General features: G+C 35.4%; 1 protein-coding gene and 1 pseudogene across 1 annotated transcript; one reads left to right on the forward strand and one right to left on the reverse strand.

Annotated features, from left to right (window-relative positions):
* The first annotated feature begins 857 nt into the window (after positions 1 to 857).
* On the forward strand, positions 858 to 10,593 carry LOC137712218 (uncharacterized; annotated as a pseudogene).
* A 1,975-nt stretch (positions 10,594 to 12,568) lies between these two features.
* On the reverse strand, positions 12,569 to 13,249 carry LOC137712033 (remorin-like). The gene is made up of 3 exons (XM_068451181.2): positions 13,185 to 13,249; positions 12,967 to 13,048; positions 12,569 to 12,790 (listed from the first exon to the last, which is right to left on the reverse strand). The coding sequence occupies exons 1-3, from the start codon at positions 13,247 to 13,249 to the stop codon at positions 12,569 to 12,571; spliced, it is 369 nt and encodes a 122-aa protein (XP_068307282.2).
* Between the last annotated feature and the right edge of the window lie 238 nt (positions 13,250 to 13,487).

Below are 13,487 nucleotides of genomic sequence, written 5' to 3' on the forward strand. Positions count from 1 at the left end.
ACTAGCGCTATGCGCATCACATACAAGTTCTAATTGTTTATAGCAATCTAGGATAGGACTGGCACCTATAATGGATCCAAAGTGAGCGTGCCGTGACAAAATGTATTAGCTTTTTCTAAGTCTTGAGTGACTTAGTCAACTTATCGACCTTTTAGAGGAACGTTTTGGTGAAGGCCTCTAAATTATAAGCAAAGAATTTCCCTGCCAAGGAAAGATGTAGATTTGAGATAAGTTGATGGCCCTGAAGTAGGCTATTATATTGATAGCTAGGTATCCCAGGGGGAGAATTTCCTACCAATTCCACTACTATCTAGTCATTTCTTCCAACCTTTTTGAGTTAGGAAACCATAAATAGTCTTGATTCCTTGGCAATACTTGTTAGTGTTCCACCTATTAGAATCCTTACGAAGTTTTAGTTTTCATCCAAATTTCCAGAAATGTCTCAAGTGACAATGTAGTGCTATAGGGGTAGCACTCGACGAAAGAACATCTTGGGACAATCATTTTTGGTCCCTTATAGCACTAATTTTTCCAAACACACTGGTGATCATTCCAAATCTTCAGGAGGAAGATTGACTTTTGTTTAAGTCCGTTCTAAAATAGATTAGTAGAAAATTCTATTTTTTCGACTTTAGAACACTCTAACCAATACTACTTCCCAAAATATTTTTTGTTGTTGTACTCGTCATTTCGATGAGTATAGACATCAAAGTACAAGTTGTTATACCTACAATTAGTAGAAATCTCCGAAGTAGTAAGTATCTTCCCTAGAATTACTAAAACTACCTCATCGGACCAATCCCTTATCAATCATCTGAAACCATCCACCCAAGTGAGCTTTAACCTATAATCAACCTATGGTGGCGCTACTAATTGACGATATTGTCCGATATCCAGAAGCTATCAACCAGTATTCAGGTGGTGTGATTTCTGATATTGGACACATGCTAGTATTTGGGAGTGATACCTTTATGCAAGAACACCGGTTCACAGTTTCAAGGTAACGAACAACATCAAAAATATCATATGTGCGTTAATTAGCGGCGTGACTGATAGATTGATTAACAGTGACTACATAAGCCGAAGAAACTAAATCTTGAAAAATTAGGAACAAGCCTTTTAGAATGACAGTAAACTCGCAGTTGTGTTAGTTGTTTTACCCACCTAGGTAACCAGAACATTCTCAACCATCCATCCTTGTGGTCACTTCCATCCACAAGCATTAGAATTGAAGTACGAGTTAATTTAACGCTGCAATAGCAAGTTGAGTATCGAGAAAGCCATGAAGACCTATTAGTAGGTGTCATAAAGAAAAGAAGTAGCATGGTGCGTTTCAAGGACGTATACCTTTAGCATCATATTCCAAAATATCACCAAATTTTGAAGTGAAGTACATCATCGACCTACTTCCTAGTATTACACCAATTTTCCTTACTTCATATTGAACGTTTCTAACATCATTGAGAAACTTAGTTACAAAGTTTACCAATTAGGAATTTATCCAACTAGGGATTAAACACTTTATCTTGGGAACCTCAAAGTTATCTGTGAAGGCAAAAGACTGAATCTTAGGATCGTACCTAGATTTTAGCAACTCCATCGAGTGACGATTAAAAACCGTTTAAACCCTATTTCTTATATTTCTTCAACGTGTAGAACCGTTCAAAATGAACCATTATATTCATGACCTAGAGCCAACAATTATCATCTTTATTTGAAAACCAAATGACACTTCTCTGTGGAGAAACATATCTAAACCTTTATCAACCTTAGACTTCTTGAATACATCTTCATTTGAAATAGGTTAAATTTCTGAAAGCGATAGTGGAAGAACTAAATCTACGTCTATGATTACACAATCATGTATCATCCCCATTGTGTAAACGTAATTATTGTCTACCGCATCAAAAGACATATCTACCCTTGAATATCCTTAGCTTGTCCTATTCCATTCTAATTAGGATGCAAGAGTATCAATTTTGACGTTACTTACAAATCAACAAGAAATCGTTCGAATAGTTATAATCACTTTCTATATCTGAATGGAGTTGGGAAATATCATTGTGCACTCTCGATACGAGGTATCTTTTACATGTGGAGATTATGATGAAGTTTTGATGGTTATAGATTGAATTGTCAAGTTAACTCAGTTCTGTTGGTCCAGATGAACAACATTTTAGGTCTCTTGGTAAATTGCTTATCCATAAATTTATCGGATTTTTTTGATGTTTCGATCGACATCTACTTTAACTATGATTCCATAGTTACATCTTTGTGCCAAAAGGCATTTCAGTCAACCTTGAATACATGTTTACCCTACTGGATTTTGTATAGCTTCTGGAGCAGACAGACTGTCTAGGAGAATTTCTCTCAGACTTTGAAGTTTAGTCATGATTATTAATTTCTCAATCACCCAGCAAATACTCTGCCAAATGAATCTTAACCATTGGTAATTGAATGTTCCAGAAGCTAGTGTTGTAGAGAGATGTCATACATTAATTTCAATTACCTTGTATTCTAGATTTGTTGGACTTGTTTGAGCCTCAAATTCTTGATTGTTCTTCTTGGCGTAGTTTTGCTAAATTCGAGAGGGAAATTCAATATAAAGCTGCTTGCTAGGACATCGTGAACTACATTATTTGACTACTCGGTGTGCATATCATGATTGCATCTCTCTGTGACATGCGTCTTATTTCTCAGTCTTTGGAAGCCTTTTTGAAGGTTATGAGTACTGAGTTTGTGTCTAGTATCACATTTTTTACCCTTAGACTAATGGCTAGTCCAAATGAACTATTCGGACCTTAGAGGACATATTGCTTTTGAATATTTTATAGTTTTAGCCAATTATGATAGGCACTTACCTTTGTTAGAGATATGTGTAACTGCGGTCACATTTCTGGTTTAGCTATGGTATTGTTTGAGCCTTGGTATAGAGATTTTACGCACGAAACACGTTTGTCAGAAGAGTATTGCGAATAGGTATTTGATTGATTGAGATTATGTTATAGAAAATATTATATTGTTGGCGATGTATGTGTATTTCCCAATGGGGACATGATGCTAATATTGCACCCTCGGGAATTATTTGCTTGTTTAACGTGACAACAAAGAGTTGGCGGTATCGCGGGCTGTAGCCCATAATATTGAGAACTTATTTGTTGGATTCGTTAAGCAAGTGGATAGATAGGTCCGTTTACGTTAGTATAATTATTTATTTATTTATTATATATTACCTATTTATTGTTTGGGCTTGACCCAAAGATACTATGTACATACCTTTGGAGTACATGACGCTATAAGTGCGTAGGTAAAATTTTCTATGCTCAATTTTGATTTCAATGCAACTATTTCTATGTTATTACATATATGTATTTGGACGTCATGCTTTTATACGTCTATTTCTTACCCTGTGTTTTTATAAAAATATTATATTTTGGTATTGTAATGAAGGAGAAGGAAAGTTTAAGTTTGGAGGTATGAAAGAGGAATCACTCCACTTTGATCGTGATAGAATGGCATTCTCTTTTATGCAACCGCTCTAACTTGATACCTTCTTTACATATTTATTTTTCTGCTGCCTTTTTACTACATTTGTTTAACAAATGATTTTAAATTTCAGGGACGAAATTTTTTAAGGTGGGTAGATTGTGGCAACCCATCCCTAATTTTACATTTTATAAATTTTTAAAGCGTGAATTGACGAAAATGCCCAAGAGGCAAGGATTTTGACTTCCGTTGACAATTGTTTAGAGAGATGCTTGAGTCATCCTTTTGGAGTATTTGCGTAGTAATCATCGCCATGAATGGATAGGCGAAAGCCGTTTGCGAGTCTGGATTATAACTGTATAGTTACAGACATTTGAAATCGTTTTACTAAAGTATAGGTTTTGAATTAATGAAACTCCCACCATGTGGGAATGAAAACCAATTAGAGGCTTGGTTTCGGCCCAATCAGGTATGTGTTGTTGAAGGGATCAATCAAATTAAAAGAGTAATAGACCAATCAGAAATGAGGGAGGAAAGTGGGAGCAATCAAGAAAGGGAAAGAAAGCTCACAACTTTCCCTTCAACCTGTACACCCGCGCAGCAACCGAGTTTAACTCGAAGTGATTTTCGGCCACCTCCACCCATTTTTTCAGGTGAACTACACCCATCCATCACCTGCAACCTTTCATCTACCATTTCCGCCCAAGATCAAAGGGTTTTAGGTCTTATTTCGTGTAGAACTTTATCGGAGCACCAGAGGTGCTCGACGGCGATTCCTCCATTTCGGCGAGTTGCACCACCCACCACCACCCTTAATCAACTTCCCTTGGACCCAGGAACAAAACCCAATCAGTGGTAAGGGCGTTAGAACACCGAGGAAGGACACTTGAAGAACACCCACCTTAAGGTTTCTGGTGGGTTTGAGCTAAATTGGGGATTTCCTTGGGAAAATTGGACTTGGTCGCAGGTATGAAACTTTCTCTACTTGTTGAGATCTTCATCCTATAAAATTTGAGAATTTTTGGAAATATTTGAATTTTCAGGCGAGTCGGGGCGACCAACCACCACATACGGCGGCGCGTGGCGGTGGCATGTGGATCGAGGCACCCCCTGATCTTCCTAGGCTAAATTTGATACCCCAATTATATATGTCAAGTCCAATTGATGAAATCTCATAGTTTGAAAATAGTTTTGATAGAGACCGCCACTTGATCCTTATATGAATCGACGATCCGACCGTTGGATCGTCATCAAACCTTAATACATTATAGTATGTAATATTTGAGAACAATAGGAACTTATGGATCGGGAATCTGACATACGGATCTTCCTGAATTGAATTTGTACTTTCGTAAAATAAAACATCGGTTGCCACTTAATTTTAGCAATTGGCAGAGATCCAACCATTGGATTATTCCAAAACTTTAGGATGTTGTTTTAGAAGCTTATTGAAACTATTGGGAAGTTACGGATCAGAAATCTGAGGTACGGATCTTCCGAATCAAGTTACGTAGGCTTGTGGACCCTACTGTCGACCTTTGACCGACAATTCGCTTTTGGTCAATGGGTTTCAAATCAATCTAGGACGTCCTTGGGGATGTGTTTTATGTAAGTTATGCGTGCTATCAATAAGAATTCTAAGACGTGATTTGATAATTATTCTAGGCATCGATCGTTCGAGACTCCTTGATATTCATGCTAGGGAGTTGTAGCGTGAACTCCAGGTGAGTGGGTCTTTTCCTTTTTATAGTGTGTGTACACACACTCGCGCGCGCACACACACACATATATATGTATGATTTCTCCTAACTACTTTTCAATTCAAAACATTTCCAAAATAACAAAAAAATTAGAATAAGTTTGTACCCCTTAATTTTTTATAAAAAGGTTTCCAATTTTTTAATCTTATATGTATCCATTCATGTAGTTTTTCATCTTTTTAATCTTAAAATGTATCCATTCTTAAATATACCAATTTGTTATAGTAAAATGTACTCTTTTTTTTATATATAAAATCTATTCAATTTTTTTTCTAATCCATTTTTAAATTTATATGGGTACATTCTTTTTCTTGATTTGAGAATGTATCCATATCAAGTTTAATCAAAGAAATTTACTAATGTTATTAAGCCTAATATCTATTATTTATTGTGTAGTTTTGAAGAATGTACCCATATTTTGGTACATTTGTTAATTTTGATGAATGTACCCATGTTTATATACATACACATATATTGGAGAGTATAATTTATATTTTAATAACTTTAATCCACAAATTATGAGTTTTTTTATTTAAAATCCCATTAATACAAACAACTATAGATTTCAATTTTTAATTTAAAAAATATAGTAGCCTACATAGAAGTACATTATCACATCAATTTTAGGGATTTCGATAAAAAGGTGAAAACCGATAAAGATTCAGTCAAAGGATATTGATAGTTAGGAACTGCATCCAAAGTGTCCCTATATGGAAACTCAATAAGAATAAATACTATATAAAATAAAAGATCTACTCACAGATGTTCGAGCTGGGAAAGCATGAGTTTCCGATAGTAATTGCACCTAAGCATAATATTGGAACCCATTAGTAAAACTCAACTAAAACAATTGAATTTGGGAAAGTGGAGCGCGGATTTGAATCAAAGTGTCCAAATACGTTGACAAATTTTGTAGAAAGTCAACGAAAAAGTCAACAGTTAACCCTAAAAATTCAATAGAGACATCGAGTCGGTCAACTACATTAAATCCTTCAAATTTTACTAAATGGATGTTAAAAACATACTCAGGACGTTCAAATTAATCTAGAAGGGTTTTCGAGAAAATTTCAAAAAAGTCAACTAATGGTCAACATTTAACTTTAACGGAATATTCTGTTAAAGTTAACTGGGAGTTAACAGAATATTGTCTTGGAATATTCCCTCAAATTTCTGATATGGACTTGGGTCGATCTCGTAGATCCTGGTTGGATTTGGTCCACAAATCCGAATTTGGATCTTTTCTTTTTTTTCTTTTTTTTTTTTTTTTTTTTTTTCTGGTCACCGATGTAACCACCAAAAACTGGGAATTTGGTTGAGAAACTTCCACGACTCTGGTTAGCTTCAAAACTCAACCATTTTTCACACTTTACTTACTAAAATGAAGTTTAAGAGGAGAAGAAGAGAAATATACCAGCATTCGGTCCTGCCGTGGCTAGAAAGTGGCCGAGAAAAGCTTACAAGTCGGGCTTTTATGTCAAAATCTGGGGAAAAGTCTCCTTATTGTCTCTATGCAATTTCGTCGTCCAAAATTCATAAACTTGATCAACATCAACCATGAGGGTGGAAAGGAAAGGGTTTAGAATGTTCTGAGGCTTACTCAGTTCGGCATCAGCGAGAGTTCACTGGGAAAATTGACTTCAGTGGTGGTTTCAGTATTTTTGTGCCGTGAGCACAGAGGAAGTGGCAGGAATAGACGTTTAAGATGAGGGAGAGTGACAAGAGAGAGACATGATGATTGGTAGTGTAGCTCGTGGGAGTTGTTAGAGCACGGTGGTAGTTGTCACAGAGGAGTTGTCACACTACAAAAAAATAGTAGCTCGTACGCATCATGAAATGACGGCCAACGAAAGTCAACAATCTCACTTCTAGGGGCATATTCGTCAATTCACATATTCGTCAATTCACAGATGGAAATTTATGGGATTTCATATTATAAGGTGGTTTATTTGCTGTTTTGATTCGAATTTGATTAGGATTTTCAACTTAATGGATAGCTTCAAGTATCATTTTTTTTTTTGCATACATGTGACTGAATACTAAAATGTAGATAGAAGTAGGAGTTCATGACTCCATTATCTTACAAATCGTTCAATGTAGAACTGCACAAATTAGAAAATTGCATTGCCGTCTGTTGCATATTGCTTATATAATTAATTATATCGATACTTTGTATATACGTATATAATAAATGTTGATATTTTGCACAGATTGTCAGATTGCATAGATTGAAATTTTGTATATCAGGAAAGGTGGACTCAATTATTGGAGAATATTGGGAAAGGTGGATTCAATTGAAATTTTGTATATATTGATATACATTAAACTGAAAATTTGACGATATGTGAGGAAGCTGGAGAATATTAGGAATGGTGGATATTGTTGTTCTTTTTGTGTTTGGTTGACATGGTCGTTCAGAAAATGTAGGAAAGAAAATTTCAATTTGAGCATTGAGTTTTTGGCTGTTTTGTCTTCTAAAATAATTTGGAAAACGTTGAAGTGATGAACCTAAATGCACCATTGCCTGTCTGTCTAAACTTTGCACCGTCTACCCTCTGCCTATTTGTTGCCATTTGATTATTGTGTTGCGTGTGTATATAGTAATAATTAATATATAAACCTTAGTACATATTGAAATTTTTTAGATTGCAAAGATTGATTGTGTGTGTATATAATTATAAATTAATATATGTTTTGGCTTTGCACAGATTGAATGTATATGCTATAAAATAAAAGGGGTGTGATATCCACACACCTTTTTTTACTTCTCACACACCCTTCTAATTTTCGGCCGTCGGATCAGATGAATTGAAGAAGATCAACGGACATAAATTAACAAGGGGTGTGTGAGAGGTAAAATGGGGTGTGTGGATAGTACACCGCAAAATAAAATTGTTATTATGTGTGAATTGTGATGACTATATTATTGATTGTTTTAGATGCAATGCATGAATGTTTTCTTGTGTGATGACCAGTGCTGCATCTTCCGAAGCATCTAATGCAATGTCGTCTTCCTCCCAAATAGAAAATTTGTTGAAGCGTACTTCGGATGATGTGGGATGGGAATATGAAATCTTAGCAGATCCTACAAACTCAGATAAGGTGAAATGCAAGTTATGCAACAAAAACACTAGTGGTGGAGTATATAGATTGAAACAACATATAGCCAACATAAGGGGAAATGTGGTGGTGTGCACAAAGTCTTCGAATGAGGATAAAGCCAAATGTAGAGCCACATTAGAAGAAGCCAATAATAAGAAGAAACACAGGAATAAACATAATGAGGAAGTGAGGGAAGAGGTGCAACTTCAACAAATATAAGAAGAAGAAGAAGACATTGAAGTTGTTCGGTCAAGCTCAAGGAAAAGGTCGCGCACTCTTGGACCTATTTATAGGTTTGCATGTGCCATCAATCCTGATTCTTCTAGTGATGGAAGCAAGAAGACGCGGCAACAAAACATTTATGATGCAATTTGGAAGGAAAGAGCACATCAAGTGGATCAATATGTGGCTCGATGGGTGTACAAAGTCCGTATTCATTTCCATGCTATTGATAATGATCGCTTTAAGCGTTTGATGGAAGCGGTTGGTCAATTTGGCCCGGTTACCTACCTCCAAGCCAATACAAATTAAGGGAGCCATTATTGAAGGAAGAGGTAGAAAGAGTAAAAAAAGTCACTCAAGAGGCATGAAGAAAAGTGGGCTTTGAATGGTTGCTCGATCATGATCGATGCTTGGAGCAATCGAAAAAGAAGAAGCATTATGAATTTGTGCATCAATTGCAAGGAAGGCACCATATTTCTTTCTTTTAAGGAATACTCTAGTGAAGCACACACCAGGGAGTACATTTTTGAATATGTTCACAAGTGTGTTGAAGAAAATGGGCCTCAAAATGTAATTCAAGTGGTGATCGATAATTCTTCCAACAATATAGTTGCGGCCAACGTGATGAAGAAAAAGAGGCCAAACATGATTTGGACATCATGTGCCACTCACACTTTGAATCTCATGCTTCAAGGGATTGGTAATCTCCCTAGGTTCAAAGGAATTATTGACATGGCAAAGGCTTTCACTATATTCATTTACGCACTCATAAAACTTTGGCATTGATGAGGAAGCATACCAAGAAAAAAGACATAGTGAAGCCCGGAGTCACTAGATTTGCAACTTCTTTCCTCACATTGCAAAGCTTGAGTGATAAGAAAAAAGATTTGAAGGTTATGGTTGCTACTGATGAATGGGAGCAATGCAAGCATTCTAAGACTACAAGGGGAAAAATGGCATATGCTACCGTATTAAATGCACATTTTTGGAATGGGGTCTCACTTTGCTTAAAAGTGTTTGAACCTTTGTTAAGGTACTTCGAATTGTGGATGGGGATAAAAAGCCATCAATGGGGTTTTCATATGGAGAGATACAAAAAGCAAAGATGGAGATTAGAGACGTTCTTAAGCAATGAGGCCAACTATCAACCAATTCTCCAAATTATTGATAGTCCATTACATTTGGCGGGCTACCTCTTAAACCCTTATTACTTCTTCAAAGATCAAAGCATACAACATGATCTAATTGTCATAGAGGGGATTTTTACTTGTATTGAGAAGTCCTTCCCTGATATCTATAAGGTTCAAAACCAAGTGATAAATGTTGAGATGCACAAGTATAGAGAAAAAGAAGGTGGATTTGGAAGACATTTGGCCGAGATGGGATGCGTTGAGCGTGATAACAACTATAATCCGGGTATGAATCTTCTCATAAGCTTATTTTTATATATATTAAATTTGACTTTACTAAATTTTCATTACTAATTGTGTGTTTTTTTCTTCATTAGTTGCATGGTGGTATAATTATGGAAATGGTATACCTAATTTGCAAAAGATGGCTATAAAGATTCTCTCATTGACTACATGTTCATCCAATTGTGAGAGAAATTGGAGCACATTTGAAGGTATACATACAAAGAAAAGGAATAAACTATATACAATAAGATTAAATAATTTAGTCCATGTCCAATTCAATGTAAAGATCATGAATAAGAAGAAAAAAGAGAAGGAGAAGAAAGTGGACATACTACTAGCAAGTGAAACTAGTATGGTGCAAGGATGGATTGTGGAGGGTTGTGATGAAGAACTTGAGCTTGGTTCAGGAATTGGAGAGACGTCGAAGATGGGTAGTTCCCTAGAGCCTACGAGGAGTTCTAAAAATGTTGGAGTAAGAGAACTTCATGAAGAAGATTTTGTATTGGACGAGGACACAAAAGAAGAAGAAGAAGATGATGAAGAAGTTTGAGTTTGAATCCGACACAGAGAGAATCTTGGAGGGATATGGAGAAGAAGAGTTTGATGCCTAACTTTGAAACTTTGCAAGTCTCTCATATTTCAATAGTTCCTTATTCTTCTTATTTTGCATTTTAGGTGGTTTTAAAATTGTGAACTTGTTGGGTATACTCCTCACTATGGTTACATGACATATATGCTTAATGTGCTTTTAAATTTTGGACTTGTTGGAGACACTACTTCTAGCATTTTATCATTCTTTTATTATCTTATCCATGGATTCCATACATGTAATATTTTTTTAAGTGTTAATAGGCACTTATTTATAGGATATACAAGAAATTTACTTAAATCTGCCTAGGTGCCCACCTAGCCACCTAAGCGCTAGGCCCCAGCCGGTTGCCTGACTAGCGCCTAGTATTTTTTAGAACCTTGTCTAAAAGTATGCGACATCAGCATTTTTTAGAACCTTGTCTAAAAGTATGCGACATCAGCATTTTTTAGAACCTTGTCTAAAAGTATGCGACATCAGCAATGTGAGCAAATTTTTATTTTTTATTTTTATTTTTTTTGTTTCCTTCAAACCATCCATTCATCTCATGAGAAGTTTTAATGAGATAGTTAATCAAAGACCTATGGGCATCCAAGGGAAAGTGAAAAAACCAGTGTGAATGCCCATTGAAACAGTAGTATGAATAAAGACTTTGAAAGATGATTAAAGTTTACTATTCACTTGATGACTTTGGTTCCCATTAATGTATTAAAATAACTCATATGTTGGGTTTGTTAAGTCCTAACTTTTGCCTATAAAAAATTGAAGAATAAGGGAAAGAGTGAGGTGAGAAACATACAGAGGAAAGGAAAGAAAAGAGGAAAAGAAGAAAGAAATAAAAGAAGAGATAGAATGAAAGGAAAGAAAGAAGAGAAATGCAGAAGAAAATACTAGTGAGTCAGGCTAAAGAGAAGAGAGAAAATAGTGAGAGTTACTTTGTACTTATATTATTTCAGATAATTAAAGAAAGTACTACTATTGTCCAGAGGGCTTAGGCACACTTGCCGAACCTCGTAAATATTGTGTCTTATTTACTTTATTTCACTGCTCACATATCGTCAATTTCATAACAGTGTTCATGATTTGAATTATTAATTGGTGGGTTGAGAGAAATGATTTTGTTTAAGGGTTTAGTTTTCCTCTGCACTACTTTCATTTGGAGTCAATATAGTTCGGTCCTTGCCATTTATAATTTTTAGACATTTGCAAGTTATATGTCATTCAGCTGGTTAAGAGTGTTTGCTCATGTATTCAAGGTACTGTGTTTGAATCTCTCTCTCTCTCTCTCTATAATTTAGATGAATTTAGTGTAGATTTTTCTATTGTTTGTCAAAATAATAATAATAATAATTGTCGACAATTTACGTACAACCTTAAGTAAGGAATCTCTATTTGCCTCATTATACTTATATGGAGCCTAGTCAGTTATAAATCACAAAATTAAATACCCACGATATATCCATTACTAGTCAAATACTGTCGACATTATTTTGACGTAGCACTCAATAGGCCATCTTTAGGTATTCTTGTTTGTTCATGCACAATGGAGTTGATTTGTTAAGTTTGCTTTGATAAGGCAACTTAGGTAAGTACTACCACTCTCACAGCCCTTGTTGGACCTGGGATTTTGCAGTTGAGGAAGCTTCACGTTTGGGCTTTGTTAAGTTCAGAAAACCTTTGATGAAGACAAGCCCAACTTTCAACTGGATTTATGGAAGTACAGGGCTCAATAAGACAAGTGGCTTGGAGGGAGGGCAGAAATTTCAAATATACCTCCACTCTGTCCCCATCGTTTGTTTCTAAAAGGTTTGCCCTTTCAAAACTTGCTATTTTTCTTAGTAGATTAGTCAAAATAGAAGAATAGTAAACTATAAATGTTCTGCATGTGTTTGATTTTCCACTTATTGAAAAAACTGTGCAGCACTACAAATAAAAAAACCAACAAAATTAACCAAATTTGAAAGCAAGCCCCTCCCTTTGTTTTGGTGGTTGATTCATTATTTGACTGCAGAATGCTGACAGACGCAGCACCACAACAGCAATTTCTTTGGTGTATTTCCAGTCGAACGAAACTTCGCAGCTGTCTCCTCCACCTTCAGGGATTGCTCTTTTTTCTTGGCTTCAATGATAGCTTTCCTTTCTTCTCCTGTTTTATGTATTTCAGCAACTTTGTTCTTCATTTTCTCAGCATACCCTGCCTTCTTTTTTTCATATTTTTCCTACGCAGATTGGTTGGAAAAACACTTTGATCAAGTATCCAAAATAGGTTCTAATGTAATCATATGGATCAAATAGCTGCAAGCATACTTGAAGGAATTTAAGAGAACTGTAAAGACCTTGTAGCTCAGGTGGTTAATAAGCATTTATTTTTGCAACCAAGGTTCGAGAATTTTACCTCAATTTTTCTGAGTTCTGCCTCTACATTGGTTCTCTTGTTGTTTTCCCATAATTCTACTATTGACATCCTTCTGCATGCCCTGTCAATCGTTGAAAACGTTGGAATACTTCAAATGCTTTAATCAAGCATTATAAATAATAATTATTTTGAAGGATCAACACTTTTCATGTTTTTATAAATTTATTTTATAAATCAAGTTATACATGACCACTTACTTGTTCTCTGCTTTTGTCTTCTCACTTTCTTCCCATGCTTTAATTAAGGCCAGCCTTTTCTCCATTTCAATTTTTGCAAACAATACATCTGGAAAAAAAAAAAAACGAGAAAATGATGAGTTTTTAATATACATACATACATACGTACATATATATATATATATATATATATATATATATCTCTTGCAACTGAGGGATGTACAGAAAATGATTCAAAGAAACAAACAAATGATAGACATATATACCTCTGTCAGTTGAACTCCCTACACCTTTCTTTACTGCGGGGTCTGCAATCTCTAAGAA

The sequence above is a fragment of the Pyrus communis genome, chromosome 14, assembly GCF_041283825.1.
Source record: "Pyrus communis isolate YQ-2024b chromosome 14, ASM4128382v1, whole genome shotgun sequence".
Lineage (NCBI taxonomy): Eukaryota > Viridiplantae > Streptophyta > Magnoliopsida > Rosales > Rosaceae > Pyrus > Pyrus communis.